The 13,737-nt window shown below is 40.8% G+C and overlaps 4 protein-coding genes across 5 annotated transcripts; 1 reads left to right on the plus strand and 3 right to left on the minus strand.

Moving 5' to 3' along the window:
• Positions 1-1,017: 1,017 nt before the first annotated feature.
• LOC105701845 (peroxiredoxin 1) lies at positions 1,018-2,947 on the minus strand. Of its 2 annotated transcripts, none has more exons than XM_012428964.2 (4): positions 2,760-2,947; positions 1,875-2,023; positions 1,497-1,805; positions 1,018-1,358 (listed from the first exon to the last, which is right to left on the minus strand). In XM_012428964.2, the coding sequence occupies exons 2-4, from the start codon at positions 2,006-2,008 to the stop codon at positions 1,214-1,216; spliced, it is 588 nt and encodes a 195-aa protein (XP_012284387.1). In that variant the 5' UTR covers positions 2,009-2,023; positions 2,760-2,947; the 3' UTR covers positions 1,018-1,213. The 2 variants fall into 2 exon arrangements, with proteins under 2 accessions (XP_012284387.1, XP_012284388.1); XM_012428965.2 differs by lacking the exon at positions 2,760-2,947 and adding an exon at positions 2,110-2,130.
• A 363-nt stretch (positions 2,948-3,310) lies between these two features.
• Positions 3,311-4,806, plus strand: LOC105701846 (60S ribosomal protein L18). The gene is made up of 4 exons (XM_012428966.2): positions 3,311-3,389; positions 3,529-3,615; positions 4,100-4,306; positions 4,384-4,806. The coding sequence occupies exons 1-4, from the start codon at positions 3,387-3,389 to the stop codon at positions 4,651-4,653; spliced, it is 567 nt and encodes a 188-aa protein (XP_012284389.1). The 5' UTR covers positions 3,311-3,386; the 3' UTR covers positions 4,654-4,806.
• LOC105701844 lies at positions 4,801-7,710 on the minus strand. The gene is made up of 12 exons (XM_023432333.1): positions 7,643-7,710; positions 7,274-7,382; positions 7,111-7,214; positions 6,914-6,985; positions 6,718-6,818; positions 6,464-6,567; positions 6,088-6,329; positions 5,845-6,020; positions 5,615-5,759; positions 5,298-5,497; positions 4,995-5,193; positions 4,801-4,885 (listed from the first exon to the last, which is right to left on the minus strand). The coding sequence occupies exons 1-12, from the start codon at positions 7,658-7,660 to the stop codon at positions 4,880-4,882; spliced, it is 1,476 nt and encodes a 491-aa protein (XP_023288101.1). The 5' UTR covers positions 7,661-7,710; the 3' UTR covers positions 4,801-4,879.
• A 1,346-nt stretch (positions 7,711-9,056) lies between these two features.
• LOC105701640 lies at positions 9,057-10,754 on the minus strand. The gene is made up of 6 exons (XM_023432343.1): positions 10,705-10,754; positions 10,337-10,534; positions 10,087-10,268; positions 9,731-9,981; positions 9,313-9,578; positions 9,057-9,231 (listed from the first exon to the last, which is right to left on the minus strand). The coding sequence occupies exons 1-6, from the start codon at positions 10,737-10,739 to the stop codon at positions 9,057-9,059; spliced, it is 1,107 nt and encodes a 368-aa protein (XP_023288111.1). The 5' UTR covers positions 10,740-10,754.
• Between the last annotated feature and the right edge of the window lie 2,983 nt (positions 10,755-13,737).

Here is a 13,737-nt window from a genome sequence, read left to right on the forward strand (position 1 = left end):
TGTTTTATAGAGAATTTAACGTTCTTAAGCCTATTAAATATTTCCGATACTTTCTTAATCTCTATTAAACTAATTCCCATTGAAACTCATTTCACAATCAATTAACCTTCTTAAGTTGATTAATAATTAAAGAGTCCGGAACATAGCATACCGAGGGATGAAACCGCATTTATCGTTATCACTTCGTTTCTCCCATAATGCATGTCGCATGCAAGGAGGGGTGCAATGATAATTAGGGTAAGTGAAGCTCCGGCCTCAGCAAGGGTGCACATACCACACAGACCCACAAGGAAGTAATGGCATAAGCCCCATCCTGAGGATCATTTCATTAATTAGAATCACCACCCTATCCATTAATGCATGACTCATTGTGCCGCTTATACAACTACTCTAATTACTATACAATTCCAAGGCCACATGCAGCGGGAATACAAGGTTGTCGCACGAAAGTCGAAGAAATAGGATCATACAGACATTGCATTTTTGACAATTAACCTGGACACGCATTCACGGGTTTTTCTGCAATTAATTACCTGTCTTGTTAAGCGCCGACTCATATTCATCGCCCATTACGCGGAATATTAATTAACTCCGTAATTGTCCTCGATTTCCTCCCGTTACGATTCAAGGTTACGTCAGACAAATCGTGGGAACCCAATTACTCACACAGTGTGCCGCTTGCATAACAATTCGCAAAGGGTATTAACATTCGTTTAATTTTAAACAGCCGACCAGGAACCGCGACGACTCATTAATGCCTTCGCTTTTGCCTTGGCCGAGGAACGACCTCAACGGAGTAGAAAGTAGAGCAAACGTTGGAACGTTCTCATTTGTTTCGAGCACAATACACCGATAGTTAATTGTGACCAACACAAGTCCGTCTGCTTGAGTAATACTTGACCATGAACATATAATTACATTTTAAATAATCGCACGTGAGGAATATCCGTTGTTACACAATGTAACTTGGTACACTCATCGACACTAGATAAAGTACGATGGAACAACTCGACTGTATAAGGTGTACAAAAGAAAACCTTTAATAAATGGAAACTACAAAATAGCTTTTTCCCATGAGTATACGAGGAATACAAAATATTACCGTTACACGCTAGAATACTAAACCAGGGAAATGTATCTGGTAGTTTCAGAGGCAGAAAGAACTGTGATGATCGTGATACGTGTTATGTAATGACTCTTTTCTGCACAGCAGTTAAGAATCCTTGAAGTACTCCTTGGATCCGACTACGTCGGGTTTCATGGTCTTCTTTCCTGGTTTCCAGCCAGCTGGGCACACCTCTCCGTGTTCGTCCGTATACTGGAATGCCTGGACGAGTCGCAATGTTTCGTCTACGGATCTGTAAACATTTTAATGAACAATATTAATAAAATATGATAACCAAGATACGTACTTATATATCTAACTTTTGTTTTTCTTCAGATTTCAATTAAAGAATTAGTTAATTTATGTTTTAAAAATGTAAATAATTGTATACCTTCCAACGGGGAGATCGTTGACCGTAACTTGTCTCAAGTTCTGTTTATCGTCGATGATGAAGAGACCACGGAAGGGGATTCCACTTTCCTCGTCGAGTACGCCGTAATCTCTGGCAATCTTGGCACTTTTATCGGCAAGAAGGGGTATGCTCATCTCGCCGAGTCCACCTTGTTTACGCGGTGTGTTTACCCATGCAAGGTGACTGAAGTGGGAATCGGTAGAAGCTGCAATAACTTCGCACTTGATATTACGGAATTCTTCCGCACGGTCAGAGAATGCAATGATCTCGGTAGGGCAGACGAAAGTGCTGTAAAAATATCATACATTAGTCAAAGCTTCAATGTGAAGGAAATTAATTCTTCGATCAAGTACGTACAAGTCCAGGGGATAGAAAAACAGGACAACATATTTGCCCTTAAAGTCAGCAAGGCTGATATCTTTAAACTGGCCATTGACAACAGCAGTGCCTTTGAAGGCAGGAGCTGGCTTTTGCAACGAGGGAATCGGCATCTTCACAGAAATAACCTGTAACACAAAATGAAAGCAAGTTATCGACACTGTTTTTCATAACTGTAACTTTTAACCCACACAAAATATCCTAAATACTCAACAAATTATTGCGAGAAGCAGAAATTCAAATAATCTCTCTCCTTCGACTCGAGTGTCCGATCAGAGTTCTATAGATACCCTTTACATTCAATCCCCGATATCGCACGTTAATTTCTCATTCATCATATCAAGGATCGCAAGTTCATTCCTGAGTCATAAGATAACGGCTCGGTCAATTACATTTACTGTCTTCATATCTCTAATCGAACATACATGTGCAAAACAGGCGACCTTTGAATGGCCAAGAAACTTCCAGAAAAGATGACCTTGCAACGCAGTCACAGAAATTCGTTACATCCACGAATCACCATAAATATGAATGGAATATACTTTAATGACAAGTCGAAGTCTAGAGTTACGCAATTTTCTCAAGATTAGGTAGCATTATCCAATATAATAAAGCCTGGCGTCATTCAAAGAGCCGTTAGGCGTTCCTTTTCTTTGATGGCCGCGGCACAGGGCACAACAAAGGATCTTCAAAGAGCGGAAGACTGGAGGGGTAAATGCCGGGTTTTCTGTTTCACCGAAACTCTGAATAGTCGTCGTTCGAGTTGGACGTTATTCCGGATTACGGGAGACAGAATTATGCGGAATCAGAAATATTCGGACATAGGTAGACGTATTGGCAATATGTAGATTAAACGTAGGTTACCGGTTATTCGGCCTGCAATTCGGCAACTCGATGTCGTTCTTCGCTGGAGGGTCGAGGGAGAATGAGCTGGAGCGAGATGTGGCACGAAAGAGTGAGGTTAGTCGGGAACTGTCGATGCGCGCCGATTCGCTGGATTCGCTGATCTCTTTGGAATTCGCCGGACGACTGTGCAGATTGTACACACCTGAAGAACCGAGCTTGCCGCCGTTGCCGGTAGTCGATTCGTGACGTAAGTTCCGTTAATCACGCGCAGAAAATTGCGGTAATGGCGTTTGCCATGGTAGTCGATCGATGGTAAAATGTGAATCCATCTTTACCGTGGGTCGTTTCACTAGTTCCAACAATACCCGCTAGTGAAATGTCGAAGCCTAGATCTTTCTAATGGTTCGCTCCTACTTGCCATGATTCTTTATTCCTTTTTTACAGTAAACAAAATTATTTTTTTTTCAACGGCATATTTTGAACGGTATTCAAATTTTCGCGGTCCTTTGTTTAAATTCATTTTATTAGTAGGTAAGAGGGCAGCACTGCGCAATAGTTACGAAGTAGAGGCCATGACTACTTTCATCTTCTCTCTGGCGCTAGTAGCGCGTTTGACCTCCGTTGTTTCTTTCCCGATTTGTCAAAATGGTGAGGTGGTGCGGATTTCTCGGGCCACGTGAGAAATCCAAATGCATCCGCGGGACGTGGCGCGATAGCAACATTTAAGATCGGCAGAATTTAAAAACATTCTGTGAGGTTAATTAATCGGTATGGCTTTCTTTCGCAGGGTATCGATATTAACCATAAACACGACCGCAAGGTGCGGCGGAAGGAACCGAAATCGCAGGATGTCTATCTTCGGCTTCTTGTTAAAGTAAGTTGTAAAACGTGGATTTGTGTGCCTTAAAGTAAAGAATTTTAGTTTACGCTACTTCTTTCCTACGAACTTCTTTTAGCAATTTAGTTACGAAACATGTTAACGGATGGGTTACTTAAAGGTTAGGTTTCTGTTACCGTACCGACCGACTGCCACCGGACGTTATTTTGTATGCATTAATTTTAGGGTTAGCTTCTACTTTTTGTTAACATATTTAATTATATCTCTATAATAACCTACTTTATTAACAAAATAAAAGCTTATTTTCTAATTTGTTGTGCGAACTGCACTCTGTGTCAGTTTTCTAAAATAAACTGATTCAATTTGAATGTTCGCTAAAGAAATGCAACCAGCTTTCCTATTCCGGCTTTCGTAATATCACGAAAATCGTTTATACTAGCTGGCACAAGGTTTCTTTAACTTCTATCTGTCTTTTCAATTGCTGTGAATGTTTATTAATGTGTCCGACCTTACGTTTCAGTTGTACCGGTTTCTCGCGAGACGTACAAACTCGAAATTCAACAAGATCATTCTGAAGCGACTCTTTATGAGTAAGATAAATCGCCCACCAATTTCATTGGCTCGGGTGGTACGGTTCATGAAGAAGCCAGGTCGTGAGAACTGCATTGCGGTAATCGTTGGTTCAGTGACTGACGACGCAAGAATCTTTCAGATTCCAAAACTTACCGTGAGTAAAGAAATATCCATTGCACTAACATTGTATAATGATGGATAATTGAAACTAATAACCATTTTGTTAACTAGGTTTGCGCTTTAAGAATTACTGAAAAAGCCCGTGGACGCATTCTTAAAGCTGGAGGTGAAATCATAACTTTTGATCAACTGGCCCTTAGAGCACCAACCGGAAGGAAAACTGTTTTAATGCAGGGTCGACGTAATGCCAGGGAAGCCGTTAAACACTTTGGACCAGCTCCTGGTGTACCCCACTCCCATACGAAACCACTCGTTCGGTCGAAGGGTAGAAAATTCGAGCGAGCCAGAGGTCGTAGGCGCAGTTGTGGTTACAAGAAATAAGCTGTTTCATCTTGTCATCGTTTATTACCCCAAATATTAAAATTATTCCTATAGGAAGTTGTTCATAACATTTTTTTTGAACAGATATCCGTACCTAACATCCTGTGTTTGGGAAGATTGGGAAATAAATGGTGACATTTATAATTTCGCCGACTTACAATCTATGTATTTTTTACAATCCTATCGGTATGTCAGTAGTGATTTTGTCATACTCACTTATCATTCCTCAAACCTTTTGCACAGAGAAAAATAGGAAATGTTTAATTTAATGATAGAATTTAATAATATAATTATGTAAGAATTATCAACTATTGATAGACTAGGTTAAAACTATTCCTTACCAGTTCAGTTTCTTCACCTTCTCCTTCCTGCTGTTCCTCGTCAGTCTGCTCCTCGTCACTAGAATAGACAGGAAAATATAATTTGGATTCTTCCAACCCTTTTTCAGGGCCATCACTAACGTGATAAGGCCCGATTCCAGCAAAAGTCAGAAATGCTTCGGAGCCAATTCTCTTTACGACGCAGACGAACACTTCATACCTGAAGTACAGAAATCAGATACGTATTGTTCACTTCCTATACTCTCATAAATTATAGAAAGATTAGCTGTATTTTGTATAGATTAACATATTTCACCGACTTACCCAGATTTGTCTTTAACCAGAGTTTCGAATTCTTCTATGCTGTCAGCTATTTGCTTGGCACTTGGAGGTTTATCTCGATCGAAGACTCCAAAATTCACTATTTCTGACTCGTACATTTCCATTACAACTTTTAGGTCGTTTTTTCTGGTACTGTCGTACTTGAAAACTATCACAGGAGACCTGTGGGCCTTGTCCTCGTACTTAAAAATTCATTAAAACAAATTAATATCAAATGTAAGTAACTTTACGAAAACAATTTTATTCTATGTACTGGATATTCATATTTAAACCTGATGTTCATACTTAAATATACTTACAGGGTGAGTTAGTTCCAGATATTTTCGAAAAATGGTCCGAAAGACTGTGACCTTACTTCGAGGACTCGGAGGTGCCCAAGCCACCGGAGAAAAAACCATGTCATCCAAATCAATGGAGTACGCTGGACTGTGTTTCTCTGCGAAACTAGGTAAGGAGTACATAATTATTACTGCAATAATAATTATTACTGTTATAAAGTATTACAGATAGAAATTAATTACATAAATACCATCCTTCAGGAAGAGGCTGCGTGACATCTGGTAACACCGGTTCCCCAAATAACAGACTCAGAAGGAACTTTTCCACGTCAACGTCTTCGTGGTCTACGCAGATCTTCAGTCGCATGAGCAAGCACTTTCCATCCAGAAGAAGCTTCTTTTCTTCGGCACTGACTTCGTAATTCGACTAAAAAATTCATTTCGCCTTTCTGTCGAGCTTATGATAAGAGGATCCTTAGAATAGGGCGATGTACCTCTAGAAATAATTTGCTGAGAGCAGGGTCGTCCAATGGCTTTTTAAACTGCTCCTCTATGGTGTAATGCTCTGGAAGGATTTCTTCCGTAAGTTCGACATACGGTGGACTGTCTTTCTTGTTTCGTCTTAAACCATCGTCGTCTTTGAAGACCCAGGGGTACAATATTAAGCAAGTTTCGTCGTGGAGAACGTCCATGTAGAACGACATTTCGGCCTCGTACTTTGCCACAGCGTCGGCTTCTGCGAGATATTTAAAAGCGTATTTTTACATTTTCAAACATACGGACTTAGAGTAGGAAGATGATATTACAATATATTAATTATACGTTTATAGTATAGTACTATTAAGTGGAATTTAGAAAAACGACGGAGACCTCTCTGAGCTTTCTGAACAGCTTCCTTAGCAAGTCTGGCTTTCTCGTAAATTTTCATCCTTCTTTGCTCCTCGGGGCTCATTTGTGTAACTGGTATACAGAAACTACAATAGAAATTATCGGAGCTCCATTATGTAGAATAAGAAATCTGTCCGATGTCTACATTCATTATTATGGAAAAATATCCATATAATTTTATACAGTATGCCAATCAACAATTGATTAATTATATTCATAAGGACTGTAAAGCGTACTCATGGGGTTCTTCATTTTGCACTCGTTCAAGTTCCGTGATTAACATTTTGTAAAGCTGTGGACAATTCGCCCCGAACATGAGGTTCACCATTTGACCTCCCTGCGACATAAAATGTTAATAAGAACTCCGCTTAAAATAAGTATCGATTTTAGTTACATGAATTGCATTGTTTATGTAGTCATTTCATCACTCACGTGAATGAACATCCACGTAGGTTCGCTGTTGCCTCGAAATCGTTCTAGGTCGCTGATATTGTCGCTTTTGGCCTTGAGTAGAGCATTCCGGCGTGGTCAGACAGAAAGAAATAGAATTACACTTCCGTTTAAGAATACATTTAAGTGGAAATAATTTATCGAGACTTCCTAGGGCCCGGTAATAATTATTTTATTACAATAGCGTAGCTTAAGGTGTCGCCGCCGATTTCCATTTTGACTTTCTTCAGCACGCTCACCATCGCCGTGCATGGACCGCTCCATTCCGAGTACACGTCTACCACTTGGAAAGAATTTTTCAGATTTATTATTTAACATTATTTTGATATCCTTAAATTTTACCTAACAAGCCACTTCGTTCCAGAACTTTGTGCCACTCTTCGTCATTTCCTACTTCCGTCTGCAGGGCAGCCGGTGCGACCCTTTTCGTCATTTTCCGCGTCGCGACGCCCTGAAGAATTAATGGAAAAATTAAATACCGATTTCTTTTGCTTGGAAATTAATCTGAATGGTAATGAATCGATCTCTTTACTAGTTAGGGCAATTTTTGCACATGAAGAACAATTTTTGCATCATGCAGAAATAAAAATTTTCAATTCCTATTCCTATCTATACTATCTTCTTTCCGGGTGCGGAAACTTTCTACAGACTCTTTATGGTTTATATTCCATTATGAATTCCCGAAAAATCAATTTAATTTCCGAGACATACTCTCTTACGGCGCAACATTTTGCGTGTATTTCCCGAAGAGAAGTGGCAAGAAGTCGCGATAATGCCGGGAGAAAGTCACTCTGAATAATGATAAATAATTCTGAAGAATTCTGTTAGACTTCTCCCTTCGAGTCTCGGAGCGACACTGGCGAGGGTCGTCGAGGATTCCCTGAGCTTAGATTTCGGCATAGCTTGTTATAACTTATACGAGGACTTCGGTGACATTGAGAGCACGCGAGGCTTTACAGGAGAACCTTAACTAGAGACACGAATATCACGAGAAATAATTACGGCCGGGGTAAGAGGCCGTGTGGAAATGTCACAAAACGGCTCCGAAATCGAGGCACACATTTTAGACCTCAACTTGAAATTAAAATATGAAAGGGTCATTCTATACATTATAGATAAGGAAGAACGTGGTGCTTATGAAATTTCATTAAAAATGAAACTCGATTCGGTGAGCTGGAGAAAAGTTTTATAAATATTTTCACGTTTTATATATATACAATGAGCCTTTCGTATCACCTTAATTGGGCTCGCGTGACGCGGGATTTATTGTTTCATATGCCACCGAATCATGATTTAAGAAATCGTTAGGTCGCATGCAATTAACTACCACATAGAACGCGTTTTCAAGCATGCGTGTTATCACCACATCCTGGACTTCGGGCTGAAACGTCCCTTCGGTTGTTAAATGAAATATGTCTCGACGTCCGACAGGAAAATGTCAAAGTTTCGTGCATTGCGTGGAAGAAGTCGTGCATGTGAAACACGTGCAAAAAGGAGAAAAAGAAAAAGGAGAAAGAGGGATACAATTTTCATTGAAGGATTTATTCTCTACCGAGGTCGTATACTTTCTGCCTGTAATTTTGTTTTATTACGGAGGAGTACATCATTGCGTCCTATTTTTGAGAGAGTGGACGTTTACGAGGAAAGAAGCAAGGCTTATATTTTTAGGGAGCGATTTCGGTTCGATTAAATTCCCGATAGCATCGGGATAAGTAGAGAATAATGTTAAGGGACATTACCGAGCACTATAATTGGAGTTCCGTTTCTACTTTTCCAATCGGTCCTGAATCGTCCGTGGAAATTGCGGGTGGATCGACTAGGATACTTTTCTGGAGGCCATGGACACTTGCCGAATATGCCCAGTGAACGGTAATGACGAATTTATTATTCAGGAGAAACACTGGTCGGTTGCTAGGGAGACGGCGTCCTTAGCAACCGCGGAAAATCGAATAAGAATGGACGTACCCCTGAGAGTTGAGCGTTTTTTAACCGGGCTAAGCATTCGTTTCGAGTTCAAAACATTCTGAAATAATCTCATAAACGTTAAAGGCAGATTTGCAATGTTTGGATCCATTTAATAAATTAATTCTCCGGAGGTGTTTGTAGTATGATAAATTGTGTATATCTATTTCCGACGTTTTCGACGCCTCTTCATTCTCTCTCTTCCTAGATCACAACTCGGATAAAGAGAGGCGCAATCGGCATTTCCGATACCCAGAATCGTGGCTTTCAGGGAATCCAAAATGGCGGACCACTTCGATTTCCTCGTCACTCTGCCCGATACCCAGCTCATCCCCAGACTGTAAAGTACAAATTTTACCTTATCAAATTATCAGGTCGTGTCATTGAATCACGAGGAAATTTCCTGAAATTAAGCTTACCTCCACACGGGGACCCAAATTTTTCTGCCTCCTCCGATCTCCCTCGAGTGTCTGTTATCTTCGCACAGAATCCTTCTTAAACAATTCCCATTGTCGTGTTCGGCCACCATGGCGGCCTCGATAGATCGCAAAACTCGGTGAGAAAGTTCATTCAGCTCCTCGTTTCCGGAATAAAATAGAGGTGGAGAAGATACGTGTCTTTTGAAACGAGTACCGTCTATGTCGGCTTGGACGATAGCAGCAGCTGCAGTCATTGTTGCCGCATTCTGAATAAAAATGGCAAATCCTAATTAAACTCGACGAAGCGATAGCCAGGAATGAGTGAGGGCGAAGTTTTACTCTAATCGCGATGTAGACGGAAAAAAAATATTTTTTGGGATTATTATAAAAGTAGAAAAGTAAAAAAAAGGACTGTTACTGTGACGTTCATCAGCAGCTGGATGACGAAGAGTCCAAACGCGAGGAAAGCCAAGGCGGTCAATGCGATCTCGAAGAAGTCCTTTATCGACAGGTCCCCGCCTTTCCCTTTGCCGTGATAAGAAGGCCTATCATTCCCGTGGTCGGAGTAATAGTACTCTTCGTGAATGGCTGGAGGAAAATATTCATGTGGGGGGTCGTATGGACCGCCACTTTGGTATCCGTGTCCTGAACTCGCCGAAATTGGAGGATCTGTGATAACGAATTGGAGATGATTTTTATACCGAGTAAATTTACATGAAAACCTTGTAAATTATCTCGAGTGGGGGGAACGAAAGGGCATCTAATTTCTATTACCATCGAATGATTCGTAATGATGTCCGATTTTTCCACTTGGTAAAGGCGCCGGCATCGCAAATCCAGTAACTTCCCCATCGAATTCATCGATTTCGGTGCCATCCAGTCGATCCAATTTCCCTTTCTTCTTCGTTTTCTTGCGCGGTGCATAATGACGGTAGATGTCATCAAGCGTCGTCGACCTGGAAAAAAAGGATATTCTCGAATATTCATTTAATTTGATGAACCAGAAATTCAAAGCTTCTCATACTTATGCAGCCAGTCTTTGTATTTCGAACTCCCCTCGTCTGACAAGAGTTTGTCATGGACGGTCACGTTATTTTCACCCAAGAAGTCATTTAATGATGCCGAGGAAATGTCAGGACCTCTCTTCACCCTCGAGGATCCGACTTCCTTGAAGATCTCTTCCGCCATGAATCCGTGGCATAAATACTCGTTCATTCTCTTTCTGAATGAAACACGTATAACATTCTTATTAATCCGCGGAGCTAATCGCTCGGAAATAAATCAAAACGATTTCCTTCTTTGAAAACCGATTGTATAAAACTAGAGATTACTTGAAAAAAAAAAAAATGACTAAATTAATTGTAGATTAATCGGGAGAAAAAATATTATCACCGGTGATAATCCATCTCGTAAAGTGCTTTGTTCATCGTCCCGTCCACTGTCACGTTGTCAACATTTTCAGGGTTCTTCTTTGATTCTTTATTATTAAGAAGTAGAAAAGAACCCGGCAGCAGATCGACCGACAAAATGTCGTCTTCATCGATGCAAAAGTCATTCCCATCGTAGAAGCACTCTTGGCCGGATGTCACGTAGACGCTTACGAGGTAGAGTAAAATTGTTAATAACATTTTCAATTTAACGAACGGGGATCTCAGAGTATTTTTAAGGAAAGAGACACTTTCTGAAGAAGGAACACTCGTATAGCCGAACGACACTAATCCCGTTGTGACACCGTGGATAATGCGACGACACGCTCGTGAATGTGATAATTTGTCCATCTACCAGAAATAATTGCAGTAACTGTAAGGATTCTTAGACCCCATTCCCGGATACGTAATTATCACGTATTTAGGACGCTTCAATTATAAAAAAAATCCTGCAACGTTCTCTTTTTACCTTGCTTGTTTTCGTCAAGACGTTTACTGGCTCATCGGTCGCTTTTTGCTACATAAAAAAATGTTAAAAAATAATCGAGAAGTATATTCGACATACATTATGACGCAGAAATTATCCAGGAAAATGGGAACTTGCCGTGGCATTAATTGAACCGAGTTTGCCACAAAAAAAAAGCAAACATCTGCCGTTGTCATACCGCGAAGAGATTATCCAGTTTAGCAGAACTCATTTACGTGGTTAAATTTCCTCGGAGTAGTTAATACCATTTACTCCAGCTGTTTACTCGCCAGCTGGTACGGCAATTACTGCGTTAATTGAAACGGTCCCGGTGTTATCGAGATAAAAAATGACCTGGTATTTTTACGTGTGCCTGTGCAATGACAATTGATACGAGTTAAATAATTATTCTTTGAACGAACGTAACATGTCTCTGGTTCAATGAATTTTTTCTTTTTTTTTCTCAGTGTAGGAATTGACTTTTAGTCATAATTCGGATTCGGCCATATGTATGTACTTAGGTACGTCTCAATTGGTAATCCCTGGAGTCTAGTGACATGATACGATTTACGCGTAATCCGACCCTGCCGATTAAATACGGGTTTATTAAAAACCACTTACACCACTCTTATGAATGTTTTAGGGCGAGGGTCGATTCGTTGCAGCGGGGCATCCCTCGGGAGTGGTAAGACGAGGTAATGGGGGCTTTGTTCCCCTGGGAACTGGCTCACCTGTCTAATATCTCGCGAGAGTGGCTATATATTTATACACCTATAGCTGCCAGTTACACATCGGCTTGAAAATTAATCGCCCATAGTTCGCAGGGAATTCGCAGACGTCCCGGTGGAACTGCCGGGACCTGGAAAATCATTTGTCTTGTCATTTTCCCTAGGAAATTCATTCCTGCGTCACGAAATAACGCGAATAAATGGACGGAAGTGTAGAGATTGAATAAAAAGAAAATCTTCCCTTTCCAGTCCTCCCGGTAATACGAAAAAAGCCGATCCAGTAATATCAGCAAGATCCAATAATTAATACATTAATGCATCAGTTATGATTTTAGAGGAGCACTCTTTTATCTGGATAATGGATGGTGGAGGTTTTTATGAAAGATTAATTGACTAGTACAGTGGCATCGGTGATGTATAATAATTAATGTATTAATTTTAACTGTTTGTTAATGATGATTGTTGGGAAGTAACCTTTTACCTGGACACGTCATGAGCAATTTCAAGAGCACGAGCAAGCACTTCCGATTCGAGCATGAATTCATGCTCGCCTCTTCGAGGGTGATTGATCGGTTCAATTATATCCCCGTGTATGCAACGATTGCGAGAATCATTATAAATATCTTCTACATCTTGTCGTCATAACTTGTGAAAATGCAGAAGTTTGGCCTTCATTCGAAGTAACTGCGAAATAATCACACCTCTTGCAGAAATAATAAAATAATATGTACAGCACCGATATATGTATGAATAATAAAACGATACCTGTACAATATCGACGCCTGTATAAATAATAAATAATACCGGCATAAAATATCAAGACACCCGTGTAAATAATAAAACGTTCAATACCAGTCGCACCTTAGAAGTGCTGAAAGGAGGGAAGAAGAAGCTCTCTTTGAAAGGCTTTGAAAGGCCCCGAAGTGAAGGATATTAAAGCAGTGTTTCGCGGTGGTTTTTCACCTCGTTTTTGTGGCATGAATAGTGGAAACGCGTTTATCCGTTTCCAGGGATTCCTGGAGGAGGGATCGGTCGGTTATTCGGGACAGGGGTTCCCGAGGGCGTTCACTGGGAAGCAGACATGCGCCTTGTGGACCAATCGCAGATCTTCAGCATTCACCCCGGGTCCCTTTTTCTCGAATATCGAGTGTTTCCTCTCTCGCGCACACTTTTCACACACCTAAACTAGATGGACGTTAAAAAATGGTATAATGCAAGGATCCTTCCTCGATACGTTGTATTAAAAAATCAACATCGATATGCTGCATTAAAAGAATATTGTTGTAAGTCGAATTTACCAGTACATGGAAGTTTTCAGAAAAATTGTCAGTGATCTTTCCGCTCAAGATAATGCGACATGGTAGCTGAAATTAAATGTCAATTAAATTTTCATATTTATTGCGCAGGTGAATGAACATGAAATGATGAATACCGAGATTTATTTCGTTTGGGGTATATAGGAAAATCTGAATGCGCGGAGCTCCAGGAAACGGGAGATAGGCGGGCACGAAGAGGCGCCTGAAGATCTTAGCGGCCACTCAGGGCCGCCATTACGACGCGGAAGACGGTCTTTCGGAGGAAGGTGGGCGAGGAGAAGAGGCTGGGGAAAAATGGAGAGGGACCAAGAGAAATGAACCGACCGCCCCGTGCGAAAGGTGCGAAAGCGTGTTACCTCGCACTTAACCGACTCTCGCCAATCATTCGCCCTTTCAGACCGCCAGATTGCGGCCATTGCTGGACCCATTATCATTGTCCACGTGATAGATAGCGCGTCCAAGAGGACCCTTCGCGACTGCGATTGTCT

This window comes from Orussus abietinus, unplaced genomic scaffold (genome assembly GCF_000612105.2).
Source record: "Orussus abietinus isolate OABI.00-Male unplaced genomic scaffold, Oabi_2.0 scaffold24, whole genome shotgun sequence".
In the NCBI taxonomy this organism is placed as follows: Eukaryota; Metazoa; Arthropoda; class Insecta; order Hymenoptera; family Orussidae; genus Orussus; species Orussus abietinus.